The following is a 14,444-nucleotide window of genomic DNA, read 5'->3' as shown; positions in this document are numbered from 1 at the left end:
TTTATTTTCATATTAGATTATTCATCTATTAGTTAAAATAATAATAAAATATTACAAATTTAATAATTCTTTTTTAATTTTTTTCTATTAATTGAAACCAAACTACCCACAAATACATTCAGTTATAATATTTATGCCCACCACAAATACATTGAGTTACAAATCAAAAAACACAATACTAAACACAATATTTCTACCTATCACAAATATATTCAGTTACATCACAATATCATTGAAAAAAACCTGCACATTACATTTTCACCTCAAAAAAACACCATTGAGAAAAGTACAAGTCATTACTAACTGGGCATTATACATTTCAGCCCATAAATACATTCAATTATAATATTTATGCCCACCATAAATACATTCAATTATAATATTTATGCCCACCACAAATACATTAAGTTACAAATCAAAAAATACCAACACTGAACACAATACTTCTGTCCATCACAAATACATTCAGTTACATCACAACACCATTGAAAAAAAAAGTGCCCATTACGTTTTCACCTCAAAAAAATACCATTGACAAAAGCACAAATCATCACTAACTGATGGTTATACATTTCAGTCCATCATAAAAATATACACCATTCCAAAAGTTAGCCCATCACAAAAATACACATACCTCCAAAAGTCAGCCAAAAGTCAGCCAATCACTAATGTTACTACCCATCACAAAAAATGTAGACAATGTCCAATAACAAAGTTGTTGTCCAGTCACATGTATTTCTATTACATGTGACTAGACGACCACTAAAATCAGACAAAATATACGTTAAATATATACTACTGTTAATTACAATGTCAAAATAAGCTAGACAAATACTTACACACCTCCAAAAGGTGTGGATGGGTCCTCATATGACGATGTGATTGTAGACGCTTTCATTAAAGCGTTGAAAATTTCATTTTCAAGATGTTGGAAATATATTTGCTGCTTTGGTTTCATCCTATCAAGATCTAATTTCATCATTTTAGCTTCAAACTTCTTCTTCTTTAGTGCAAGATTTGCATCTCTATCCCGCTCCGCCTTGCTGTAAAATTCCTTTATCTCCACGTTGAATGTATTTCTGTCAGTATTCAAGCGAGCTAAAGCATGGTTAAATTCAACATCTATTTCATCTCTAGACTTCCTCTTTCTTTCTCAGCCTTCTTTCCTGGAGGTCTCTCATGGATGACCTCCACATTGTCATCCAACATATTGTCGCCTTCTAGAGTTAAGCTAGCACCGGCTAGACGTCTTCTAGGTGGTTTCTTCCTTGTTGACAATGTTGACTGATGTTGTTGTCATTTTGGTTGGTGTCTAATGCTCCATGGTAAAATAAGAATTCTCATTTTCTTTGTACAATATTTTCGCATTCTCAATCTTAAATGAATAAATGGATAAAGTTAGTATGCAAATAAGCCTAAGCATATAAAAAACTAAAATAAAAATAGAATTAATACCTTATCAACCTCCTTGGTACCACTCGGATGTAAAGACTCTATTTGTGCTATAGCAGCACAAAACTTATTTGTGCATTTTTGAATTGATTGCCATCGATTAGTCAATGATGCAATCGAACGTTCAGGAGTGTTTGATTATTTATGCTCATGGTAGTATTCATAAATTCTTTCCCACATTTGTATGGATTTTTGGTCAGTCCCCCGAATAGCATTAAGGCTAATGTTTAGCCAAGCTGAAACAAGGAGATTATCCTCCTCTGTGGTGAAAGACACACCTCGTTAAGATTTTTTAGTAGGTGGCCTTCGTTCACTTTCAGCTTGTGATAGTTGGACCACCACATTACCATGTATGCTATTGAATGGGGTGCTGCCCTCCCCTTGCCCACCACTTTGTAATAGTGTGGTGAAAAAGGGATCCGCATCAAATGAAGGCTCCATCCTTGAATAGTTTAAAATTTATCATAAAACATCAATATAAACATCAACTTATTAAACATATATTAAGAAATTGCATAATCACAAACAGCAGCAGAAAAATTTGCTTTTAATAGCATCATTATCAATATCCATACATAATCACAAACATCAGCAAGAAAAAGCAAAAATAGCAGCAGAAAAATTTGCTTTTAATGGCATCATTATCAATATCCATACATAATCACAAACAGCAGCATGAAAATTTGCTTTAAACATACATAATCAATATCCATCCTTGTATTGTTGCAGAGAATTTGCTTTTAATAGCATAAAAAGAAAAAACAACAGCAGCAGGAAAAAAAAACATAATAGCAACACTAAGAGAAAAAATAATAGGAACTTGCTCAAACAAGAAGGGAAATTCATCCCATTAATGACTGCTGCTAAAAAATAATAGGAGCTTGCTCAAACAAAAAGTTTTTAAGATTTGGTTTCATGAGTTTGCAATTAATTTTCTCTCTTTTGTTTCTTTATTTTATTTTTATTTTATGTTTTTATGCAGGATGAAGGAAAACTAAGGGAGGCGTTGACATTTGCAAATGCTTGTGGAGCAATTTGTACTACAAAGAATGGAGCAATTCCAGCTCATCCCTCAACCTTCCAAGCTCATGAGCTCATTAACAAGTCTTTAAGGCCTAATAAATGTCCTTTATCATCCTTGATTTTAGGTTTTCCATCAGTCTCTTCTATCTCCAAGCTGTCTAATTAATGTGTATGTGAGAATGGATAATAAGTAATTTACTTCGATTATTAGGAATTGGGAATCCCCTCCCTTGAATATATATATATATATATATATATATATATATATATATATATATCTATATCTATCTTGCAAATCATCTTGTATCCATGAGATTAAAAACTTTCCCTAAATCAATTGGAGAGAGCTTGAATTGAGCCATCTGTGGAGCTGAGAGACCTCAGTTGCAATGGCAAATTATCAAGTGTTTAAGCTAACTCTAAGCGAAGGGCAGATAGATGCAAGTGAAATAAACTTGAAATAGTAAAGATTCATGTACTATATAATTAATTCACACGTTTCCCACTGGCCTTACAAGCACCACACTACACTAATTATTTTTCCTCCACATTTAATAACCATATTTGATTAAGTGGCTGCCTTTAACGACTAAACAGACAGACACCCCATTGAGAATTTGACTCTACATGATAAACTTATTTAACAAGGCACGAGATAGTGTGCAGAATAAATTAGCAATGCTACACTTTACTTTCATTTTCCCTCTAATCCAATGAACATGAACCCCAAGGTATTCTGTTTTACAAGGGGATAATTACACTGACCTATGGATGTGGTTTTTACAAATAAACAATAACATCGAAATTTGACACATCCTAACAGTAACTATTTGCTTTGCCTAACTTCTGCTATTTCTATACTATCTCAGTCGTTTAACTTGAGACGCACAATGACACCAAAGCCAACTCATACACTAGGACATGCTACAAATGTCAAAGTCACTGCAATTTTGGAGAAAGCAAATGCTATTCGCCAGGTTTTCTATTGTTGAAGAGAAGCAGCATCCAAGGGAAGGTGAAATAGCACTTGAAACAACGTTTTCAACTAAAACAACCACAAAAGCTAAGACCAAAAAGCTTGTAATAAAAAAAGTAAACAGAAAAGTAGAAAGCAAAAAAGGGAATATAAAGTAGTCTTGCATATAGAACAAACCAAGGGAAATTCCCCACAAAATGGTTTTCAACTAAAACAATCACAAAAGCTAAGACCAAAAAGCTTATAATCAAAAAAGCAAACAGAAAAGTAGAAAGCAAAAAAGGGAATATAAAGTAGTCTTGCATATAGAACAAACCAAGGGAATCGCCCCACAAAATGGAGTACTACCAAGAAAATGAGCAACATTTATCACAAATCTGATGAAAAGAAACAAAACCTAGATAATGAAACATCAAGCCACCGTGCGACATAAACCATTTTTAATCTCAAATGCCCAAAACGAAAATGAAGCACAGAAAATCAGAGAGAGAAATGAAATGTACACACCTGGACGATGATGTTGTGAAATCCCTCTTGGAGTTTTCAGACGCTGGGTTGAACGAAAATGGTGAAGAGGAAATGGAGTTTTCGAACGCTGGGTTGAACGAAAATATTGAAGAGGAAATGGAGTTTTTGGACGCTGGGTTGAACAAAAATATTGAAGAGGAAATGGAGTGGGAACGAAAATGGGGAAGAGGAGAGAATGAGGGAGCTCGATTATGTCCTTAGGAAACTAACTTTCGAGGGAAAAAGTAACCGGTGCTGTACTTTATTGAATAAAAATAAGGTTTGGTTTTTGTACAGTAGTCTTGCATATATGACCGTAGAGTTTGATTTACTGTAACTCAAAGTCATTTATTTTACAGTTGGATAATCCGATGCAGATGATTTTATGTGTAATTGAGTTAAATTTTGCATTTCATTGGCATTTGGATAATCCAATACCAATGCTCTAAGCTCCTAACAAATCAAAATCAAATGCTCTCTGAAACGTCTTCACCGACATCTGCCATTAGATCCCTTTCCTCCCCTGCTAAATTTTAGAGAGAGAAAGTTCAGAGACTTGGAGAGAGAGAGAGAGGGAGAGGTCTAATGGAGTACAAGAGGACACACAAAGTTCAGGTATGGACTTGAAATTTTGAATCTTTTTCTTTCCCTAGTTCTGCCTTTCAATTTGAAAGTGCTTTCATTAATGTGGGTTTTGGGATAAGTTGTTCTTTTTTTCCGTTCATTGTATAAAATGGGGTTGGACTGGAAATGTTTGGATTTGGATTCAAAACATGGCATTTGTTGCACTTGGTTTGGTCTTGAAATGGCTTTGGGAAATATGATTTTGTATGAGTTGTAGGTTTTCTTCAACTCAGAATATTTACTTGGGTGGGTGATTGAATTTTTCCATTGGAGAAGCTAAGGAGTCTGGGTTAATTAAATTATTCATAAATATGGATTTTTTTTCCTGGTTATAATGATGGAATGATTTTTACTCTCTTTATGTACAAATGGATATATATGATATACATACATACACGGTTAAAATAAAAATAAGCAAGAATCTTGAGTTTTGTCGCCCCAAGTTTTTTCTTTACATTTTTGTTTGTAAACCATTACTCTGCTTTTCAATAGAGGAGGAAAGCCACAAGAATACCGAGACACTTGGTGTTTTATAAGTAAGAAATGAATTGTTTGAAATTTGACAAGCTTTGAAGCTTCCTAAATTAGTTTTAGATTAATAGGTTGTTTTGGTCTGGTTTCTTCAATTGCAGACTGGTATTATTTCTCCAAGTAAGCTGAGGATGAAGTTCATTGGGTCTCACAATCATCAAAAAAACAAAAAAAAGGATGGATCAAATGGTAACTCTGCAAGAACTTCTCCTTCCAAGCTTGAGGATTCCGAGTTTGTGAAGAATAGCTTGTTAGCCTCCGATAGTGGAGACTTTGATGAAGGTTCGCATTTGTTTCTTTGGAGACTTTCGAAACTAGATTCTCTTACGCGTCTGTCTCTATTTGTTTATTTGGGCACTTTTTAAACTGCCACAGATATTAGAATAACCCAAATCCCTGAAATTCAAAGCAAATAATATCAAGTGTAAGAATCAACAGTAAGAAACACACTAGAAATTCACAAGAATGTAAAAAATACTAAACAAGACATGATTCTCAAAGAGCCAGCTTCTCAAAGCATGAAAGCAATTTCTGGAAGAAGAACCTGCTTATAAACAGCTTACCCATGACGACGAGACGACGATCACTACCGGCGCAGCTTCGGCCACCCACAACGACGACCACCAGCCCAGATTTGGTGGCTTTCTTCGGCTGGTTTGGATTGTGTTCTGGACGATCTAGCTTTCCTCAGCAAAAACAGAGTAATGGCTTCTTTCCCAGTTTCATTTTACACTTTCACTCTCATTACGTGCTTTTGCCTCACTTTTTTTTTAAGATAAACCGGCTGACATGGCATTGCCGATTCCCCCCGTTTACCCATCCCGTGTACCTGTAGAAGAACTCCTCCCAAATAATGAAACCCTAACTCCTGCCGTGTTCTTGCCTTCTTCGAATCCTCCATCCCAACTCCTGCTAGAGACCTGGGTTTTTTTTTCCACATAGTCCAAAATGCTTCCCATCCCAGTTCCTTCTTCGACTTCACATCGTCCTGAAGGCTTCCCTGTAAGCTAATAATGATTCTATAATGCAGAATTAAACACTTAATAAGAATCAAAATTGAAAATAAACAAGAAATCTTACCTCCAGCTATTGATGTTTATTCACACTTTCTTACTATTTTTTTTTCTCGTTTTGGCACTTCCAAACTCTACTAAACCTACTTTAAATGGTGTAAGACTAAAGGGATTGAGTTAAGTGAGTTTGGAGACCAAACCATACTATTTATAGCCAAATTTTTCATCAAGCTTTGGTGGCTATGTGTCCCACGTGTTCAGTTTATCATGGGCAATTCTAACGTAATAAAAACTTAGATGTGGACCATTTCAAGAGCTCCTAAGATCAATGGGAGTTGGAGATTCATTCCTACGAACGGTCTCCGTGAGAAACGGTCAACATTCCCGTCATTCTCTCCTCCACATCGCCGAAAACTATTGTACACGTATCTTGAGGTGGTGTTCCTGGTAATTGACAACCAACTTGGTAATGATTTGGTGCCGCACTTAAACCCCACACCTCCCAGTTTTTTAACATAAGGCTGAAGCTCGTGGGTAAAAGAGTTGCGTCTATCTATTTAAATTCAAGATATAACAACATTTGAAAATATGCAACCTTTAGATACTAAATGCTTTGTTTTTCGCATGGCTACTCCATCTCCGCGGGAAGAATGGAATTATGGAGGCCTCAAAATCATCCATGTCTTCGAATTAATCTGGATAATGACTAATGAGGGGTAAGATGGCGACTGTCTAGATTTAACAAATAAAAACAAGGGAGCAGCTATTCTCCAATTCACCATTATTAGCATGTGATTTAACTTGCAGTGACTTTTTCCCAACCATAAAATTAAGGCTCTCTCAGCTATCAAGCAACATTCATTGATTAAACCCATAATTTTATTTATTTTGGATATATGCGTTTATTCCTACAGTTTCCTGGCAAACAAACAGAGGCTAAAAACCTTGAAATAGAAACAGAAAGGCCATTTTTAATTCCTCCCACAGTACGTCAACCTTGAAACAAGCAGAGGCTACGAATTCGAATGTATATCGGAATGGATTTAGATCAATTTCTACGTTTTTGCTCCTTAACTGATTTTTTAAAATAAATATACTGCCATGTCAGTCGGGAGACTGTATAGAGAGCAACCCCGTAGAAGGACTTGTCTGAAAATAATTATCATTATTAATGTATGAAAAATGTTGAATTCAATCGGCATAAGTAAGCGGGGCGTAGTCATGTCCTACGTGGATTAATGAAACTGTAAGCGTGAAACGGTGCGTTTCATTTCCTCCTTCCCTTTGCCTGTTACCATTTTCTTCTCCTAGGAAGCCTTTTCATTTTCCATTCTTGTTCTTCCTTCACCTTCTCCACTTCGCCTCCACTCTCCTTCTCCCCTGCTCCTCCAGAAGCCATCAGCCGAACCAGTGACAAGAAGGCAAAGAAGCTTCTAGGCTTCTTCCCTAAGGACAACCATTCCATTAATGGAAAACACAAGCTTTTCTCATCTACATCTTCTTCTTCTTCTTCTTCTTCTTCGAAATCTGGAATTAGAAGAAGCAGCAGCTCCAACTTCATCACCCTCCTCCTCTTCACTCTCTCCACCTTTGAACCCATGAACCCATCAAACTCTCCCTGCGAAGATTGCTATCCCAAAATCCTCAACCTCCAAATTACATTAAAATCCCCAAAATCCAAATCCAAATCCAAATCCAAACCCAAAATCAATACCGCCCACGAGTCTATACTCAGTTCTTTAATACGTTTACGAAAAATTCATACAATACATCAAAGATTGCTCTCTCGCCAACTGCGCTACAAGGAATGGGAATTCTGTGGTGCGATTTATGTAGCAGTATGACTGTAGTGCGCAATATCTTTATATTTTGAAAAAAAAACACATGCTCCCACTCTTTGATCTCACCCACAAACTCTCCCTCCGTGGACTTTCCATCACCATTTTGGCCACCCCTAAGAAACTCCCTACCCTCGCCCCTCTCCTCTTTGCCTATCCCTCCATTTATACCTTAATTCTTCCATTCCCTTCCCACCCTAAACTACTCCCAGGCGTCAAGAATGTCAGAGACATCGGTAACACCGGCAACTTACCCATCATCGGCGCCTTAGGCATGCTTTACAATCCGCTTCTCCGCTGGTTCCAATCCCACCCTTGTCCCCCTGTTGCCATCCTCTCAGAATTTCTTTTACTAGTTTTCAGACGAAGGTCACGAACTTCCTTTTCAGTTCTTCTATTTCTGTTTACTTTTTAATTTTGTCCTCTTTTCTTCAATTCAACTGACGTGACCTGCACGCTTACTCCACGGCTGCACGTCCAGACTGTACGTAGTGGAACTATTAATTTATTAGGAGAAAATTGCCACCAAGCAGTGACAGCTAGTGTGTCTTATAGATTAAGTGAATATTTGGTATTGGGATGAAAAATATAGTTTATAATTTTAGATATTATAAATTATAATTTAAATAATAAATCCTATATTTTAAGAGTTATTTATATTTTATTAAATATGTATGTACTTTTAAAATTATTTATATTAATTTTTTGAAAATATACAATTATTTACGCGAACTTTTCAACAAAAATTTTAATTTGATATTTTTAAAAGAAATAGACTTTTGATTAAATCACGTTTTATAAATTTATTAAATATATTATTTTTTCTTTAATATATTATAAGCCAAAATAAGAGGACAAATTATCGGTCAAATTATCTGTTCCTACAGTGTTTTTCTTTTTAAAGATCAACCGGGCCTGGACACGGGTATTCGGATAATCTTACATCTCCGGCGCAGTAAGACTCGTCACCGAACTGTTGGTACTGTCCTTATCAACGCCTCCTCCGAACGTCCGTCACTAACAGTAACTAAGATGGGTTTTGTTTCTGGCACTTTCTTTTCGGCTTGAACAAGATTTCAGTCGTCACTGGTCAAAATCAAGCGATATAGAAGCCGTTTGATGATATGTTTGACAGAGCCTCCGAGGGATCCACGACTGCTGCAGTCTTCAGTGCTGGTACCTTTCCTCTGATTCCTCTTGCTACATCGATGTGTTTAGACCCACCACCTTTATTAACTAAAATCATGACATTTTTCAAGTTTTTATTTCTTAGGAAAGAGTACAAGGAATGTAAAGACTTTCAAGAAACAATATGAGTTATGATCGTGATTCAAACGGGTTATGAGCTTATGATGGTTCGAATGAACACAGTGCACAATCATTGTTTTCTCAGGTTACTCTTAAGAATAATCTTCCTTTAGAATGAAAATAATTAAAAGCCGAAAAGCGGAAGGTTGATGTTTTATTTGAATACGTACTTAATAAAGAAGAAATGACAGTTAAACTAAACACATCTGGATAAATTCTTTCGAATCTTTGTTTCTCTTGATAGATCAGAATGGATGTTCTGGCGTATAAAAATCTTGATATGGAGTGGGTGAATCTCTGATACTAAATTTTGACCTTGGACCAATAATGATGATGATGTCCAACTTCGAGTTGGAAGATCAGTCTCAAAACTTCAGATGCATCTGGATACTCCTTTTTGAATGTTTGTTTCAGAAAGGTCACTAGATTGATGCTAAAGAAAAGAGCAACTTGATATTGCTTCTTGTCAAAGTGAAACACCGGAAGCACTAGATACCTTGCAACAATATGTATGCAATTGCTTAGCAGTTTAGCGTCATAATTTCTAGCCCAAGTACATGTTATGACTTAAGTATGTGCAAGTAAACCTATGTTTTTTGTGGTCAAAGCCTTGGCATCTCCCTCAATACTTGGATGAATTGAGCGGTACTTTGTAACGTCCCAATAGAAGACCCAAATCATATGGCCTATACTAAGATTAGTCAATGATACAATTGGAATTCTATTGGAACATTATAAAGAGTAAGAATTTCTCTTTCACAAGCAATGTGGGATCCCATACACCACCTACTCTTATCCTTATCATATGTGGTATTACAATCTACCACTTTTAAATTCCCGACGTTCTCATCGAGTCTATCTGTTGTAGGTGGCATAACTCAAAACTCATATTTCTGGTTGGGATAGGCTCTAGTATCATTTGTAACGCCCCAATGGAAGGCCCAAATCACATGGCCTATACTCCAAAAGGACTAATCAATGATACCATTGGAACATTATTAAGAGCAAGAATTTCTCCTTCCTAAGTAATGTGAGATCCCATACACTATCTATCATTATCTTTATTATATGGAGTATCACAATTTCAAAGGTGAGATTTTTTAGACCCACAAACTGTGTTATGAAACTAGGACCGTGGTGTTTTTGGATAATGGTAAAAAGCTGATTGTGGACAAAAAACTGTTCACAATTTCAGTCCTTATTCTGCAGCAGTTTACAATTTTGTTTATTTAAGTATCATTTCACAGCTGAAACTATTGACATTCATAAGGAAAAGGTTACTTTTTTTCTATTTTGGTGAAGGAGCCGAAGCTCTGACAACAAATTTGACATTTGTAAATTGTCTTGTCCTTTTCTTCTCTGTTTGTGCCTCCACATCTTAATATCTTGATGATTTCTTGAATGGTGTCAATTTTCAGTTGCGCGAGGGCAGTTTCTGGGTAGATTCTTCATCAGGGTTAGGAGGAGCAAGTGTAGCTGTTACAACTGTGGTCCCAGATGATGCGACCAAAATAAAAGAATGTTCTTGATTGTTACCAAGGGGAAGATTCTTGCTTTTCTTCCAGCTTTCAACCTCCGATGAAAGAGAGACACCCATATCTCCAAAAAACCATATGAAATTCACGAAAATAAAGAAGTCGGGGAAAGAGGCAGACGGGACACTGCTTACAGCCCACATTCAGTCATGGAATAACGTCAAAAAAGAAGACTTGATGATGATTGAACTTTAGCTTCCACAAGCAGCCAGGGTAACAAAACCTCTTGGCATCAGCCACTGAACCCCAACAAGATTCATTTCTTTGGATGAAATCTACCATGATACCTTTATGTTGTTTCATAAAGCTTCCTTTTCCTTTTTACCATAGATATTCTTAATGAAGATGGCACTCGCTTCACCCCAAGAGACATAACCCCGGAAAATATCAAAGAGTTGATAGTGAAAGAAACATGGTCTGGCGTGCAATGATGCAGGCGGGATTCAGGAATTGCCAATTATACATGTTGGTGAGGAGTCGTTTTTTGAGAACACTCCCTTGAGATGGGTGAGAGCAGGTTTATGTGTGTACATAGTTGCCCCACTTGATCCCAACGTTAGCTGCTGATAATTTTTAGTTGAATATCAGGGTGTTGAATCTTTAATCTTTTTGAAGTCCTCGTGTTGAATCTTAGGGAATGTAGAGTACTCGATATCTTATTGCCTTGCATTGTTCATATTAATATATACAATACATGAGGTAAAAATCTCTCTTGCAAGTATAAAATGTAGCTTTCCACAATATGTTATGAGTCTTAAGACCAAGGTGACAATCCCTTCTGCAGGTTATATACTTATATTCGTCCTGTTTTTACTGGTAAGTCATTTCTTTCTTTCTTTCTTTTTTTCCTTTTTCTTCCCCTTTAAAATTTGAACTAGACCTCTCTGTACAAAATAATTAGACTAGGGTCGGAATAAAATAATTAGTTCTAAAAGTGCTCAGACATACTACCGGTACGTGCCCTCTTTACAAAAGTGACAGTTGATAAGAGTTCCCGCCTGCTCCATCTATCTTAGATTCTTAATGGAACTTTGAGTTTCGAGAAAATAAACATTAGCAAAGTGATCAGACGAAAATTCAAATTTATCTATTTCGACTAGTGACAACCATAGCGTATAAAAAATAATGCCTTGTTTTCACTAAAGCAAAGAAAAGAAAACTACTTAATGCCTTCCAAATGAGTGCTGACAAATTTCTATTATGTTTCAGCATAAACGTATATCTGATCTCCACGGTGCAGAAGCCTCATGGTAGAGATTCAACTGGTGTAAGCAACCCAGAATGCAGTATATGTATACGTAACATGTCCTCAAATCCAATGTATTGGAATTGTGATAGGAATAGACATATAGCATCATTCAATTCCGTTTCACGCTCCAACCTTATCCACTCTTGCCGGCGAGCAGGGTCAACCTGCGATGGCCAACTTACTGGGTGCTCTCGCCTTGTATGATTCCTGAGTTGTACATAAGTCCCACAAAAATCACACGCCTCATATGGACAACTCCTTGCTTTGGAATTCATGAAGTGGCGTGCAGGCTCTATGACATCCCAACCACTGACTTGCCCTCGACAGAGAGGGCATACAAGCTTGGACTTGCTCAAGGGATGGGCTTCTTGCTGTTTACTGGAAGAAGCACAAAACTGCGAGAGGCAGTTCGAGTGGCGGTAGCTTGTATTGCAAAGGTAGGGGCGGCAACCCTTTCCATAGGAAGAACATCGCAGGAGGACAGCACTATGAGGGTGTTCCAAGCATATGGGGCACCTGACTTCTTCCCATTCATTCACATCCTTGTTCGCATCGTTGTCTAGTCCGGTGAGGTTTTTGTATTTGTCTTGCTTGGCAGTCTTGGAACATGAAGGAACAGGACATGTCCTAGATTGATGATGATGCATGGATCGAATTCTTCTGTCCTTCGGCATTGTATAATGTTACGGTGTAATTAAAATTCTTCAATGTGTGAAAGTAATTCCTCTAGTATCCACTGAATGCGTGATCCCTAAGAAGATGATGAAAGAATACCAAAAACATTAGATTGTGAAACAGAAACAAACCACTTTGAACTAAAAATAGATGTTGAAAACAACATTCAGGTCTAAAACCAACGAAACACAAGAACATATCAATTAGTTAGAGGCATTCCAAACAGATATGTGGTTTAAGAAAATAAAATCAATCCATGTAGTCTCTAAATAAATATCAATTTCCACTATAAATCAAGTATTTCATAGAAATATATTCACCCCAACAGTATTCACGTCCCACACAACACAATTTCTCACCAATTAAGGAGCTTTCAACATTGAATGTTTTGTCTCATAATTGACAAGAGTTATGTGCACGATTGAATCAAGGTAAGCAACAATGCAACACCAAACAGAGAATATAAAAACGACTACAATACTACTAACAAAACTCAAAAGGCAAATCCCTGAATCTGAATGTAAGTGCTCTTACAAAATACGCTTTTTCATTTGCGACGTGGAGTGTTTGGTTTTGTGCTTGTCAATGAAGGAGAAGGCTGAGACAGGCAGTCCTATCGCTTTATTTATAAAACAATAGTCAACTATAAGAAATTACTATTATGGTTTTAAAAAGAAAAAAGTTTTGAAACAGCCAACAATATCGACACTCAAATCCTGAACAAGAAAATTATAAGAATTCAATGATCTTAATCTGATGCAATCATAACAATCCCTATATATTTAGAGAAAAATAAAGACTAAAAAATTTAAAAGCTGGCCATGAAGATCTCCCATAACAGTGATTGTAATTCGATAGAAATTTCGTATTAGGCGTTATCGGCACTAGAACACGAAACCGATTTTAGCAGCAGCAGATCCCATCAAAGCACATGAGAACCCCAGACAATTTCCATGATCAGAAAGACAAAAAAAGAGAGAGCTAGAGAGAACACAGAACACACATAAACATGAATTTTGATAAAACCCAGATGGGATTTGGAAAGAAAAAGGAGGAAAAGAGAATCGCGAGAAAGCTTTGATTGAAAGCATACCGAAGCCTTCGAGGAGATTACAGCCTCAGCTTGTGTGGTGAGCGTCTGAAGATACAGTGGTCCGTGGAGGCGCAAAGCAACGGCTTATATAGAGCGGATTCGTATTTCAAGTTTTTTTAGAAGGAAAATACAGAGAGCAGGAAACTTCCTTGTGCACCGGGCTTTACATTCGGAGCTTTGGGTCCAATCAGTGACTTGGTACTGTCTGGATCTACACAAGCTTTTACACTTGGCCAGGCTTTATGCGAAGACCTTCGTGATATGATAACATATATTATTTATTTAATTATTCTACTTATAATTTGATGCAAGTACATAGTTTATATGTTAATATTTAATTTATAAGATTTAAATTTTTAAAGTTAACTTAAAAATAAATCATATTATATTAAATATTGTTCATGGTGTATTTTTTATACTGACTTGTAAATATAAATTTTTTTATTACATTCGGGTGTGATAATAGAGGATGTGTAGTATAACACGGTAACATTTGTTTAGGCCTAACGTGGCACAATCATGTCAATCTATTCGCTCCCTTGCACAAAGATTTTTGCTAGATGATTGACACATAAATAATAAAAGATACAAATAATTTTTTAAGAAAAAGTATAATTGCA

General features: G+C 36.3%; 1 protein-coding gene and 2 long non-coding RNA genes across 4 annotated transcripts; 1 reads left to right on the top strand and 2 right to left on the bottom strand.

Moving 5' to 3' along the window:
* Positions 1 to 5,224: 5,224 nt before the first annotated feature.
* On the bottom strand, positions 5,225 to 6,295 carry LOC122303103. Its single transcript, XR_006240599.1, has 3 exons — positions 6,194 to 6,295; positions 5,677 to 6,113; positions 5,225 to 5,509 (listed from the first exon to the last, which is right to left on the bottom strand). It is a non-coding gene; the product is annotated as an uncharacterized LOC122303103 (long non-coding RNA).
* A 2,534-nt stretch (positions 6,296 to 8,829) lies between these two features.
* Positions 8,830 to 12,788, top strand: LOC122305233. 2 transcript variants are annotated; one of them, XR_006241056.1, is made up of 4 exons: positions 8,830 to 9,140; positions 10,691 to 11,314; positions 11,592 to 11,623; positions 12,017 to 12,788. It is a non-coding gene; the product is annotated as an uncharacterized LOC122305233 (long non-coding RNA). The 2 variants fall into 2 exon arrangements; XR_006241057.1 differs by lacking the exon at positions 11,592 to 11,623.
* On the bottom strand, positions 11,838 to 14,027 carry LOC122305232. Its single transcript, XM_043117607.1, has 2 exons — positions 13,825 to 14,027; positions 11,838 to 12,807 (listed from the first exon to the last, which is right to left on the bottom strand). Exon 2 carries the CDS (start codon positions 12,728 to 12,730, stop codon positions 12,053 to 12,055), a length of 678 nt encoding a protein of 225 aa, XP_042973541.1. The 5' UTR covers positions 12,731 to 12,807; positions 13,825 to 14,027; the 3' UTR covers positions 11,838 to 12,052.
* Between the last annotated feature and the right edge of the window lie 417 nt (positions 14,028 to 14,444).

This window comes from Carya illinoinensis, chromosome 3, assembly GCF_018687715.1.
Source record: "Carya illinoinensis cultivar Pawnee chromosome 3, C.illinoinensisPawnee_v1, whole genome shotgun sequence".
NCBI classification, from domain to species: domain Eukaryota; kingdom Viridiplantae; phylum Streptophyta; class Magnoliopsida; order Fagales; family Juglandaceae; genus Carya; species Carya illinoinensis.
The sequence above is the reverse complement of the archived record's forward strand: the minus strand, read 5'-3'. Positions and strand labels throughout refer to the sequence as shown.